General features: G+C 47.0%; 1 protein-coding gene across 1 annotated transcript in view; it reads left to right on the top strand.

The window, feature by feature from the left end:
• SLC9A4 (solute carrier family 9 member A4) overlaps positions 1 to 14,447 on the top strand; it is a 40,895-nt gene that overhangs the window by 14,358 nt on the left and 12,090 nt on the right. Inside the window, exons 3-7 of the mRNA XM_074354531.1 lie at positions 6,082 to 6,341; positions 7,532 to 7,749; positions 10,249 to 10,451; positions 11,016 to 11,102; positions 11,677 to 11,747. Coding sequence (XP_074210632.1) covers positions 6,082 to 6,341; positions 7,532 to 7,749; positions 10,249 to 10,451; positions 11,016 to 11,102; positions 11,677 to 11,747 — 839 coding nt within the window. The remainder of the gene's footprint in view (positions 1 to 6,081; positions 6,342 to 7,531; positions 7,750 to 10,248; positions 10,452 to 11,015; positions 11,103 to 11,676; positions 11,748 to 14,447) is intronic.

The following is a 14,447-nucleotide window of genomic DNA, read 5'->3' as shown; positions in this document are numbered from 1 at the left end:
GTATTGAGTGTAATTTATCCTCTGCAGCTCAGTATCCAACAGACACAGTGAAAAGCTGTCCTCTGCTGTCCTGGGCGCTCCTAGCCTCAACCCACCCTTCTCTTCCACCTGCCTCTTCCCTTTTACAGTAAACCGGTAATCTGGCAAGTGAAATGTATCTCTGAGTTCTGTGAGCTCTTCTCACAAATTCATGGAACCCAAGGAGGGGGCGGTTGGAGCCTGATCTGTAGCTGGTGGGTCAGAAGCACCGATGACAGCCTGGACTTGCAGCTGGCATCTGAAATGGGGGCAGGGAGCTGTCTGTGGGGCTGAGCCCTCCCCCTGTGGCACCTGACTACCTCCAAGTAGGTGGTGTCAGAATTGAGTTCATTACTTGGTGGTGTGAGAGAAAAGCGCACACATCGGAACTGTTGTCAGAGTCAGGGAGTTATTAATAGAAATCACCTCCCTGAGCACTTCGGAGCCACAGGCCTCCCCCGCCCCCCGCACCCTGAGTGATGCTGCATCATGTTGCCCAACTGTCTGGACTTGGCGGTCTCAGCTTTTCCGTGAGAAGGGCTGTGCACTGACCTGGACAGACTCTTCAGGGAGGAGAGGAAGGCATCGTGGTCTTGTCCTCTTTTTATCTCCTTAGTCACATTTTTTTGCAGATTCCTAGGGTAGGAGGTGAGAGGTGCCTTTCCAGGTACACGGTCTCCTCTGGCCATGGATGTGGGGAGCTCAGTGTAGGAGGGGGCGTGAATCTGACAGGGTGTGTGATCTCGAGCATGTGACTCTATCCTTTTGTGCCTCAGTTTCCTCACGTGTAAGATGGGAACAAGTAGTCTGACCTCAGAGGGGTGCTTTTGAGGAGGGGTGGGTATGAGACATGGGGACACTGGGCCCCTAGGAGGTGAGGAATCAGGGTCCCGGTGCCCTTCCCGGGCCCCAGAGGAGGTTCCACACAAGAAAGTCAAGCTGCTTGGTGTCTGTCCCCCTGGAAATGGGGATCCGGCCTCAACCTGAGACAGACAGGGCCACGCGGCCGTGGCTGGGCGGCTTTAGGCGCCTGGGCAGCGAGCGTCACCCGCTGCCAGGACTCAGCACGTGGACCTGAGCTGTGCCGTCTCCCCCAGGGCTGCTTCTGACCCAGGCGGCAGGGCAGGTGTCTGGTGACCACTCAGCCGGGACCCAGGCATTTTCCTTTTCAGACCTGGCTCCCATCAAAGCACCTGAGGCCTGCTTGGTGAGCTTCTGCTCAGCCCACAGCCACCGTGGTGGTGAGAGATGGTGCTGGCTGTGGGGGCCTGTGGTGTGTGTGTGTGTGGAGGGGCTGCAACACATACAATAGCTTGGGATGCACTTGGACCAGGGTGGGGAAGTGGGAGGAGCTTGGAGAAATGAGGGGTAGAGGGCAGCCCATGTTGGTCCCAGCAAACCTGGATGTTGGAGGGGTCAAAAGTTCACCAACAGAGGAGGCGAATTTGAGTCTACACTTCCCCAACTGGGAGACACCTTTACCTCTGCATGTCCGGGGTCTAAGGTGCAGGGGGCTCTTATTAACCAGCAGCCTGGAAAGTCTGTTCCTCAGGCCCCTGTTTCTAATTCAGAGATGCGCAGCGGCAGGGCCGGGTGGGAGGGGGACATTCAACCCTGTGTCCCCTGGAATGCCGGAATGCCTCCAATTTGATGCAGAAACACTGGTTTGGTTCATTTTCTTCTGGATGAAGATGCAGAGTGATTGAAGTCTGGGTGCCACGAACTGGGTTTCCAGCAGCCTGTGCTGTGAGCCACGGACAGGCGAGGTGACCTCAGTCCAGCTCACAAGCGCAGGATGAAGGAGCCCTCGCTCGTCGTCGGGGCCTTCCCTCATCAGGGGGCAGGGCCAAGCGGCTGCGGAAATGGATTTGGAAAAGAAACACTTAGGGAGAATAGCAAACTCTTTATAAACGTTTAGGAAATGATCAGAATGATGGCAGAAAAGCATGTGGAAGCAGATCCTTCAACGCCGTGGCACCATGCTCTGTCCCCTAGTGCTGCGAGTCAGTGCTGGAGAAGCAAGGAGCCCTTTCCCCGCCTCGGCAGAGCCACAAGCCAGGAGCCTGGGACCTGATTCTTTTCATTTGTAGATTATTCTTCCTGTGCAACTGTGGACCTGCTTCTTCTGGATTTTCTTTTAATTGAAGTATAGTCGATTTGCAATGTTGTGTTAGTTTATGGTGTACAGCATAGTGATTCAGTTACACATACATACATATATTCCTTTTCATATCGTTTTGCACTATAGGCTGTTACAAGGTATTGAATATAGTTCCCTGTGCTCTACAGTAGGACCTTTCTGTGTATCTATTTTATATATAATAGTGTGTATTTTTTATACCCCTTTCAAACTCTAGGAGATTACATAATACATTAATAGAAATCACTGACTTGGGAGAGCTACCTAGGACCCAAACAGCCAAGAGAGTTTCCCAGTTCAGTGGCTTTCAGGAGACGCCCCCACCCCCCACAGCACGCCTACCTGCATTCTCAGAGGTGCGTCAGCTGTGTTGGGCTTTGCTGTGGAAAACCACATGCTCAGGATCATTTGAGGAGTCCTGAGAGCTGGCTGGTTGACAGCTGGTTTCCCTGTAGCTTCCTCAATGATTATGTAAAACGAACAGGATCGGGCAGAACCTGTTGTGCAGCTAACATCACATCCAGGGGAGGGTCCGGAGACGGAATGCTGATTCTGGCTCCAGGCTGCGGTTTCCCTAGCTCTCCCCTTGTCACCCTGGGTCAGCTTCGGTTGTGAGTGAGTGTTAGACCGTCTGGTCCACTCTCGCTGTACCTCCCAGAAGCTGTGGTTGCTACAGCGCATAACTGGGCAGAGGGTTTCACTCAGGCTATGTCATGGTCCCCAGTCCACGGACACACTTCTCAAGGGTCTGTCGACTCCTGTTCTTGAATGAGAGGTCTCTGGGTAGAAGTCCTCTTAGCCACCAAGGCTATCAGCAAGGCACTGAGGATCTGAACACCATCAACACCTTGTTCCAACTGACAGTTATAGAAGACTGTGCCCAGCAACTGCAGAGTACACATTCCTTTCAAGTTCATACACCATGTTCATCAAAATGACCATGTATTTGACCATAAAAGATGCCTCAATAAATTTAGATCAGGATCAAAGCAACATATCAGTCTCAACATTTCTATTTATTATGCAAGAAGAAAAAAGCATAAAGACAAAAATCACTAAGGACATAGTGTATATGTCTCTATTTGTAGATAACATGATGGTTTATGTAAAAAAAAAAATCCCAAGGAATATATAAAACAATGACTAGAATTAATAAGTCAGTTTGGCAAGGTCATGGGATGTAAGGCTAGCACACAAAAATCAGAACACTTTAATACAGTCGTGGCAAACAACTTTAAATACTGGTGGCAGGAGGTAATGTTCAAATTCCATTTATAAGTCCTGTCAAAATGAAAACGCTTAGAAGTTCAAAAAAGTTGAGCAAGGCTGTTTCACTGAATATTATAGAACATTGTAGAAGACCCAAACAATATCATGTTTGTTAACAGAAAACTCAATATTAAGAGGGCAGTTTTCTCCCCACTGATCTGTAGATTTAATAAACTCCCAGTAAAATCCCAGAAGACTTTTTTTTTTTTTTTGGTAGAAATGGACCATCTGTTACCAAAATCTGATTAGAAATCCAAATGACAGAATACATAAAGGAATTTTTAAAAAGAGGAACAAAGTTAGAAGACTTATTTGAAGACTGGCTATGATGCTACAAAAATTACAGTAAAGAAGCAAAATTACAATATTGATTAAACAATAGATGTGACCTTGTGGAAGAGAATAGAGAGTCTGAAATAGTCACACATACATGGCCAATTGATTTTTGGCCACAGGGCCAAAGCAGTTCAATGGAAAAGGATGTGGAGCTGAAACAACTGGATAGCCATGTGGGAAAAGATGCAAGTTACCCCTTAACTCAAATCAAATTCAAAAATTACCACAGTATAAAAGCTAAAATTAGAAATCTCCCAGAAGAAAACGTAGGAAAAAAATCTTTACAATGTTGGAGTAGGCAAAGGACAGAAAGGCATAAACAACAAAAGAAAAAAGGTAATAAACTGGTTTTTATCAAAAGAACAAATTTGGTTGGCTGTAAAATGGGGGGATCCCACACCCCCCCCTTCAGTTTGATAATTTGCTAGAACAGCTCACAGAACTCAGGGGAGCAGTTTGCTTTCTATTACCAGTTTATTAGAAAGAATGTAACTCGGAACAGCCAAGTGGAAGGGATGCTGATGGCGAGGTACCTGGGAAGGTACTGAGCCTCCGTGCCTTCTCCGAGTGCACCACCCTCCTAGCACCAACCTGGAAGTGTGCTTTTAAAACTTTTTTTTATTAATTTTATGCAAGTTTTTTTCCTTTAATGGAAGTACTGGGGATTGAACCCAGGACCTCACACATGCTAAGCATGCACTCTACTACTGAGCTATAACCCAGTTTCTGAAGTGTTCTGAACCCCGTTGTTTAGGGCTCTTCTGGAGGTTCCATCATGCAGGCATGGTTGATTATGGTCTTGGCTGTTAAAGTCAAGCTCCAGCCCCTCTCCCCTCTCTGGAGGTTAGGGGGTGGAGGGTGAAAGTTACAACCCTTTAATCACGTGGGGAGTTCCTCGGGCAACCAGTTCACCTCCAGAAGATACCTGGGACCCAGGCAAGAGTCACCCCATTAGCATAAACTCAGTTGTGGCTGAAAAAGGCTCATTACAAATAAAAGATATTCTCCACACTCTTATTACTCAGGAAATTACAAGGCTTTTAGGAACTCTGTGCCGGGTACCAGGGACAAAGACAAAATATATATTCTTATCACATCCCAGTTAAGTGAAGAGGGTAAATCTATCTCGTTTTCCGTTAGTGCCGGGGACATATTCGAGATTCAGCGCTGGCTGAGTTTTCCCCTCCAATATGTAAAAAACACACACACATGCTTGCGATTTGAAGTAAGTCCAAAGAAAATCTTTCACAACTGTAATGACACTCAGAGCCGTATAATTTGAAAGATAAGAACTGTTTTTCGTGCAGTCGTATTGATTGTGTCTGGAAGTGTAGTCTTCTTAATTATAGGCACCACTTTAGCTTCTGAAATGGCTATGGCCTCTCTCTGGCAGCACACATTGGTGTCCGGGGACAGGGCTGGCCCAGCTGACTTTCCCAGGCCCTAGGAACTGACCGGGTAGTCACTGGGTAGCCACTTAGAATCTGGAGAGCTATGCAAAAGAGTTCTCTTTGGGGGGGGCGGGGAGGAGGCCCTGGGCAAACAACAGACCACCCCCCACAGGGCAGGCGGGGAGCGGGCACCAGCAGGCAGTGGCACTGGGCAGTGGGAGCCTGGGAGCCCTGACCCAGCATGGCCCTGGGGGGCAGAGGGCCTTCCGGGGGGGGGGGGCTGCATGGCCGGGGAGAGGGGAGGGTTCACAGAGGGCTGGACCCCTGGCTGCAAAGGGCCGTGGTGGGGCTTTTTGTTTCCTGTGCCAAGAGGTCTGTGAACAGGTTAGCAGTCAGGTGGAGGCTGCAAGGTTGCGGAGGGACCACTTCCAGGACGTGTGGCTCTGGCAGGCTCCACCGGAAGTACTCCTGCCGCCAGGGCTGACCCTCATCCCTCCCACCGGAAGTTGCAGGAAGCCCCTTCCCCCTGCAGTGCCGTTCAGCGCCCTCTACCGAGAGAGCAGAGCAAGGCGCTTCTCACTTTAAAGGAGAAATCAAGGAATTCCATCGTTTATTACGGAGCCCATGTTGAAGGGTGCATTTGGAGCGGAGACCGACTGATGATGGCACAGAGAGCTTAGTAAAGAGTCCGGCACGTAGTAGGTGCTCAGTGATTGAAAACCGTGAATATTATACTTCCTACTCAGCGAAACTGAATACATTTAAATTATTTGGAATGCATTTAAAAGTTAGGCAGCCGTGCTGATATTCCTTGTGACGTGCTTTATTGTGGCGTATTATTTAACTAGACACAAAGTTAAGAGTCTGCGTGTGAAATATTTCTCATTCCTAACTCATGATTTTTTTTTTCATTTTCTTTTTGTCTAGGTCTTATATAATATATTAATCGCCTTCACAAAGATGCACAAATTTGAAGACATAGAGCCTGTGGACATTCTGGCCGGATGCGCCCGGTTCGTTGTTGTGGGGGTGGGGGGGGTCTTCTTCGGTGTCGTCTTTGGATTCATTTCTGCGTTCATCACGCGTTTCACTGAGAACATCTCGGCGATTGAACCCCTCATCGTCTTCATGTTCAGCTACTTGTCCTACTTGGTTGCTGAGACCCTGTATCTCTCTGGCATCCTGGCGTGAGTACCAACCAGGGACCAACTGTCATGCCGTAGAGAAGTTAGGACCACGTCCTGTGGACCAGCATCTGGGGAAAGCCTGACTCCTAGCACGTGGCAGAAGTCAGGATTTTTGAATTTTTGTGAAATCCGATTCAGGTCCTTTGCCAAACAAATGTTCTCTCCAGCTTTTGTGTGTGCTCTGTTCTGGTGATTTGCCTGAGGAAGGCGTAGCAATTATGAGGTCAGTGTATAATGCTCAGAAAAGCTGATGGCAGTGAAGAGCTGGGAGAAGCTCAAGGTTAAAATCTCACTTCAGTCATTATTTTTTTCTCCTTGAAAAGTGCATGATTTTAAAGTTAAAGGGAAGCATGCCACGAGGCTCTGGCTTCTACTGATTCCCTCAGATCACATCACAGCTTCAGGACTGGTCAGTGTGGAATGAAACTAGGCAGATGGGGTGAGAATAGAAATTCAGATTTTTTTTTCCCAAATGAAAATGATTTTGAAATGCTTATTCTTGGGTCAGTCTTGGGATGAGGCCTTTCATCTTGGCTTGTTATTTCTGAATGTGCTGCTTTCTTGATGACATTATCCTCATACTTAGCTCGTTGGGCAGAATTTTATTCGATAGAAGAACTTATTTTAATTAAACACCATAGTGTAAAGTCTAGGCACTCATCATTCTCCCACCTTAAATGTAAACAAACAGCTAAGACAGGACAAAAGCCTTTCTTTCCCTCCAGACTTGCTAAGTAGCTCCATAACAAAAAGATTTTAAATAAAAATTTTCTCATTAAACTTTTGTAGGAAATGGAATGATATGACGGGACTCACTGAATTATTCTTTCTAGGTACCTGCCCTGGATTTATTGTGGTTCAAGGCAGGTGAAGTAGAGAGTAAGAGGTGAGGCTGACAAAGCCCTTGATGGAGGAGGTGGAGACAGAAACTTGCGGCTGGTGCCTGAGTTGTGTGCCATTTTGTTTTGGGAAAACCTTGCCAGACACACTCACCTTGTGCAGACTCCTTAAGGTGGGAGAAGACGAAGAAAGCAAGTCTGTGGGAAATCTGCAGGCAGAGAGAGGGATGGAGACGATGTTCTCTCTGGGTAGAAACAGGATTCGTGTATCCAGCCAGCACTCGTAGGGAGGATGGTTCAGTGAGGGGCAAAGCCCTGTGGCTTCTCTCTGAGACTCCACTCCTTTTGCAGAATCACAGCCTGTGCGGTGACGATGAAAAAGTATGTGGAAGAGAACGTGTCCCAGAAATCCTACACGACCATCAAGTACTTCATGAAGATGCTCAGCAGCGTGAGCGAGACGCTCATCTTCATCTTCATGGGCGTGTCCACCGTCGGCAAGAACCACGAGTGGAACTGGGCGTTCGTCTGCTTCACCCTGGCCTTCTGCCAGATCTGGAGGGCCATCAGTAAGACACGGCAGGGCCCGGGGGCCTCTGGCCTGCCTCTTTTTTAATTTTTCTTATTCCTTCCTGCAAGGTTAAAACATGGGCGGCGAGGTGATGCTAGCTGGTTTTACTGGTCACGGGGGTTTGGGTACCTGGCAGCGACCAGGAATGTTCTCTGTTTGCTTCCTTAATCAGTTCTGAGTAATTAGTGGCTGATAAGCTTCTGCAGTGAACCTAAGCTGGGCAGGAGCACATTTCTTTCTTTCTTTCTTTTTTTTTCAAATCAAAGCAAGAACTTTCACATCTACACATTTAAATATAACTCAGTATCTTTATCCCTTGCTCTTCACTTCTTTGCCAGTTTGCACCCCCTTGTACCTCAAATCAGATATAAGTTATACTCTGTGGGCTTTCCTTTACACTCTTATTACAAGAAAAGTGAGCTCTCATAAACTGTAGTCTACATAAGGCAAGTGCTGTTAGAAGACAGTCCCTAAATGATACAGGTAGTTTTAGCCAAGGGTTCAGTGTGATGCACAGAAAACAAAGGAAATGAATCTCTAGTTTTGAAAAGTGCTTAGTATTAATCATGTATTAATTATTATTAAGTATTAATAATTAGTTAGTAATTAGTAAAAGCAACTCTACAATATGAGTGGTATCACCTCTATAAAATATGCCTAATTTAAACATGAAATGTCTTGAATGGCTTTTGATTTATCTTGTACATTTGTTTCTGGAGCTAGAGAGAATGCCAAGTACTGAACTACAAGATATACTTTACCTTTTGACTAGAAGCAATTGTATTTTTAAATGATTTTGACCAACATTTGAAGCTTTTTTTAAATTTGACTTTGATCATTATTTTCAAGCCAATTACTCAGAGAGAAATTAGGAGAAATGGCAGAGAACTCATCTTGAGCATATCAATTCTAAATTTAGAATGGTTTTTAGGATCTAGGAAAGGATAATAAGAATGTAGAAATATTTAAGATATTCATAAAATTAACTCTGAATGTATTGGGTGTCCCGGGGAGAAAAGAATTAAGGATCCTGTGATATATATTTGTAATCTCACACCAAGTCCCAGTATCATTGCTAATAACTGTTTGACCTTAAGCAGACAGCCAACTACTCAACATTTTCCCCACCACAAAATGGCGGGTGTGGACACATTTCTCAGGTCCCTTCAGTTCTAATACTGTAGGGATTGCCAGGGGAGTAGAGTTGAGGTCAAGAGAAGTATCACTTCAGAGCGTCAGCCCAGCCAACAAGAATAGAGAGCATATAGGGGTTCACGCTGTGGTGGCCTCATCATGGTTGACCCTTGGTGACCATCTCATCTTCTAGCTGAGGGACTTGATGGACCAGCTCCCAAGAGAATGGCTGACTTGGCCACATGACAGTGAGGGACAGAGCCAGGTGTCAGAGTCCAGCTGTCCCCTGCCCAGCCTGACTCATCAGAGCTAAGGATAGTTCCCACTCATGAAGACTGATAACATTATGAGGACTTGCTTCCTGTTATTTATAGGCATTAAATTTGTTAAATCTTACACCCACCTTTTGAGGTAAATACTGTCACGACCTCCACAAAACAGGTCTCTGGAAAGATGACAGTCCTTTGCCCAAGGTCACATAACTAGCTTGTGGAGGGCCTGGGGCCAACACAGCAAAATGAGAAAAATTAAATGTTACTGTCTCCTGCGCTGCCCACGTGCCTGTTATCAGGGGATCCTCACTGTGACGTCTGTGTGATCAGCAGCCACATGAGGATTCCAAGAGCTGCATCATTCTGCAGTGAGACCTCTTGTTGAATCAGTCAGAGCTTCAGTGAAGGGACCTTTCTCACCGGGAGCCACTCCGTTGGCGGCAGCTCAGCCGGGCAGGCTGCTCGGGGCTGGAGAACCCAGGTGGTAGAAGCCACCTTCACGTGCCCAGCAAGCTCTCCCGCCGCCCACCTCCCCCTTACTGACAACAGGAAGTCCCCCGGGAACCTGCGCCAACTTCCTTTCTTGTTCTCGTTGAGCCTCAAGAAGAACCAAACCACCTACAAAAGATTTGCTCCCCTGGTAGACACCCCAGCCCCTGCGAGGGCTCCCCTCGCCTGTCAGGTCGCCGAGGTCCTCTGATGACTCAGTGAGAGTCTGAGCTGATCAGAATGTTTTCATCTTCCAAGTGCTGCTTTGGCTTTATGTTGGTTTTCAAGGGCAGAGAAAAATTTATGAAAATAAGTTAGAAAATATATGCCACTTCTTCAACCAAAAGTATTAATATTTATTATCCTAAACACACACACACACACACACACACACAAGCATGCTTGGAAGCTACCAGGGAAGACTTCCAGCGTGAAGCCCTACTGCGTTTTCTAAGCCGTTCTGCTGGGGACGGGCGATCGTGGGTGTGCTGGGGTTAGACTGCCTTGATCTGAGGGCACGTGCACACGGCTTGGGCTCACCAGGCTGCTGTAGCTCCATCGCTCGTGGCCCTCTGCTCTAACACGTATTTCCCCCTTTCTAGGCGTGTTTGCTCTCTTCTATGTCAGTAACCAGTTTCGGACTTTCCCCTTCTCCATCAAGGACCAGTGCATCATTTTCTACAGTGGTGTCCGAGGAGCTGGAAGTTTTTCACTTGCGTTTTTGCTTCCTCTGTCTCTTTTTCCTAGGAAGAAAATGTTCGTCACTGCTACTCTAGTAGTTATATATTTTACTGTGTTTATTCAGGTTGGTAGAGTTCTTCATATTTGACATAAGTAGAGTCTTCTCAGGATTATGTATTAAATTTGTTTAATTTAACCAAGAAAGGGACACTTTATCTGATTTTCAGGCATGCCCTCAATATCCAATCTAAATTCCCAAATATTTCTAGATCATGTTTTTGGTCATCCTGTAACCTTTCAACGTTGTTGCCTTTTAATCAATAGAACATACTCATCAAAACATTCCCTGACAGGTGAATGACAGCTGCTCTAATGTGGATTGCTGACAGTGAGATTCCAGTTAGTCGTCAGTAGCACATGCTTTTATTTTAGCTGAGTTATCTCTCAGCAAACCAATGAGAGGTTGTTTTAAGGAAATAAACTAAATTCCTGCTTTAAAATACAGACTAAGGGCTATTTTCATTGCACAGCTTAAAAGAATTAAGTAAGAATGAAAGTAAACACTGGGGCATTTATCCAGCAGGAACTAGTACGAAACGAAGACATAGAAGTTGGAAGTTCTAATCGTTTTGCTATAGTGAGAACCTTCGTTATAATAGACCCCTTTATTTTGCTATTTACGATCCAGGGAATCACAATTGGGCCTCTGGTCAGGTACCTGGATGTTAGAAAGACCAATAAAAAAGAATCCATCAATGAAGAACTTCATACCCGTGTAAGTCATCTCTTGGCCATAATTAATAAGTTATTGGTAGACAAAAACTATGAAGAGATTGCACTCATTCCTAAATTCCTATAAACAATTTGGAGAAAACAAATGTAGTATAATTGACTTGGATGGTGAAGTGTAAATACTGAGACAAAATGATCAGATGAGGCACACAGTTACATTTGGTTGATATTTGTTACTAGTATCATAGAAGGTATCTGTAGAGCTGTATTTTCAGAAACTGTATATATTAATTGTGAAATTAAAAGTAACAGTTAATTATTAAGCTTTACATCCATGTGATTTCAAATTTCCTAGATCATTCTGGAAAAATGTTATTCAAAGCGAATGGCGGGTACCTTGTTCTCATTACAAGTTATGTGCTTTAATAAGGAGCTTATCTGCAGAGGCTTTGAGTCACGAGAATGAGCTGCATTACTGGGAAAGGCATGAGTTTCAGTTATGTGAACAGAGTGATAGAAAAGAAGATAGACTCTGGGAAAGTCAAGCCTCTTTTGTTTTCCAAGGTGGTTCAGTGTTAACGTCTCTCCAGCAATCATGTTTCCGTTTGTTTTGGCAGTTGATGGATCACCTGAAGGCTGGGATTGAAGATGTGTGTGGACAATGGAGCCACTACCAAGTGAGAGACAAGTAAGGAGGCTGAGGGTCTCATCATCGAGGGAGGATGCATGGGACATGGGCCACCTCAGGAGGTTCCATTGGAAGCTGACATCAAATTAGAAGGAATCCCAAGGAAGGGGACCAGGAAGATAAAGGGCCTGGGAGCCAGGCCCTACAAGAAGCCTCGGAGGTCCTGGGAACGCCCAGCCTGGGAGTGGAGGCTCCCAGGCAGAGGAGGCTGTAGACTCAGGCCAGGCTGCTTCAGACAAAACTAGCAGGACTGACAGGTGGAAATTAGAGATGCCAGGTTCAAGTTTAAAACAAGGATAAGTTTCCCGGCGATAAGAGATGCTCGCCTGGGGAGTGAGAGGCTTCCTGAGGCTGCAGAGGGAGTTGGTGACTCATCAGGGACCCTGGGGAAGAGAGTCCCCCATCACAGCGGTGGCTGCAGTGGAAGATCCTGAAGGCTCCTTCCCACGTCAGGATTCTCGCGGATGCCGAAGCCCCTCTTCCCTGTCGTGTCTCACATTCAGAACGCAGTCTCTTCTCGATTTGGTTACAGCCCCATGTCTTAATGACGTGGCTCTGAGGAGAGTTTGATGGCTGACGGGGAAGATGAGTCTCCTGGAGTTGTGCACAGCCACTAGGAGCACGCAGGAGTTAGCAGTAGTTGAGTGAGCCAGACCGAGACATTTCCTCTCCAGGGCTTTGCCAGCGAACTGAAGTTGTGATGCCGAGAGAGACTAGATCTTTAAAAGTCTGGCTCTTGTCGGGTGGTGGCACCAAAAAGGGAAAATGACAGCTTTTGGGTTGGCTTTTTAAAATATAAGGTAGAAAGAAGGAGAGTTTTATCTCCTCTGAGTGTTAAAGTAGAATTTAAATTACGTGTCTATTCCCTGATCTAGAATTTAGGCCATTGGTTTTTTTAAGTCCAAATCCCAGAGTCACCCCAATGAAACATCGTTCAGTATTCTCCCATTTAGCCAAATCTGTAGCTAATTTTCTTAACACTAAGGCAGATGTTAAGAGCAGGAAGGAACACTCGGTGCCTTCCTCACAATGTCGTGGACGGGGCCCTCGGGGAGGAAAGAGAGAAGCAACCTGAACAGATAATTATGGTCAACAAAGCATCATGTCATAACAGGGGCAAATGCATAGAATGATAACAATACAGCAAATGGGAGTGAGTTTTGAAAATAAAGGAATTCTCCAGGCAAAGAAGACGGGAACACCTGCCACACAGGAGCAGCCGCGGCAGTGCATTTCCATCTGCAAAGGGAAGGAGGAGCGTGTCGTGGTTTGGATGCGGTCAGAGAGGTGACAAGGGGAGACAAGGAAGGACAGAAGTGCTTTTACGGCGCGCAGTGCGACGGAGCTCTGCACAGCCATTACTGCGATGAAATTCGACTTGACCTTTAAAACTCACATCCAGAGGCTTTTACGTAGGAGAGCGGCGTGACCACGCGTGGCTTTTGGAAAGCAAGCTACAGCAGCGATATGGAAGCTGGGTTAGAAGGAGTACAGTGAGGAATTATCTCTCACGTCTCTCCTTGACAGCCCTGTGTTATCACTGCTGTTCTCATTTTAAAGACAAGGAAACCGACTCTGAGAGGGCAGTTAACCTATTCTGTGGCGGAACCTTGATTTGAGTTCAGGTCTGGTTTTAAAGCCTTTTGTTTTGAACCACAGAGCTTTCAGGCTAGTGAGGATCAGGAGCTTGCAGAAGGGGTCCTAGGACCCTTCTCAGGTAGGCGTGGTGGCTGACTGAGGCGTAGGGAAGGGAGAGGAGGGAAGTGCCAATGAGAGTGGCCGTCGGATCTCCAGGTGGGGATCCTGGCTGCTGACACGGCTGTGGTTAAATTACAGACTGTAGAAGAAGGTTGAGAGTTAAAGAACAGATTCTGCTTAAGATGCCTCAAATATTTATTCTGCCCTCTTTGGGAATTTAGTCCCAAGTTTACGAGGACATCGTGGCTGCTGATAAAGTTTGTGAGTGGTTGGTGAGTATTTGGTACCCAAAGCCGTGGGTGTGGGTGAGAGGACTACAGGCGTGTGAATGGGGAGCTTCCTGAGGACAGGACCCTGAGAAGCTCCCATGCCTGCGGGGCAGGTGAGGAAGAGGAAGGAGCAGAGGAGACCCAGAGGGAGTCCTGAGGGGGGATGGAGTGAAGCAGGTGGCTGACGGGACCAGGGCAACAGCAACCGCTGGCCGAGAACGGCACAGGTTCAAGGTGAGCTCAGGCGAAGGGTGTCAGAGAAGTCCTGATGGTTGGCGGACCAGTTGCAGTGGAGTGAGGAGTAGACAGGAGCAACATCCCCTCATGAAGAAAGGCAGAAAACGAGCAGGCGAGGGCGTGATCCAGTTGGAGCCAGGGCGGGCCTGGTATGAGCCAAACACAGATCGTGGAGCTCAGGGCATCACTGCCTTCCAAACCCAGAGGAGCTTTGATGGATGAAGGGTCCCCCCACCTCACTGACCAGGACACCGATCACCAGAGCAGAAGCCACCAGCCCAGGAAGTGAAACAGGCAGACACATCACTCTCTGCTTGTAGAATGACTGCAGGGGTTGAAAATTCCTTCCCCCAACAAAGGGCCGATCTGAAGACACCATCTGCTCTGTGTAGCTCAGGCCAGTGGATTGGCCGGAGGTCTGCTGCCATAGTTAGTTGTCACCAGGTCCACTCTATGCAGATGCTCCGTCATCCGGACTGTCAGGGTATCTGAGGGT

This window comes from Camelus bactrianus, chromosome 28 (genome assembly GCF_048773025.1).
Source record: "Camelus bactrianus isolate YW-2024 breed Bactrian camel chromosome 28, ASM4877302v1, whole genome shotgun sequence".
NCBI lineage: Eukaryota > Metazoa > Chordata > Mammalia > Artiodactyla > Camelidae > Camelus > Camelus bactrianus.
This window is presented reverse-complemented; position numbering and strand designations above follow the sequence as displayed.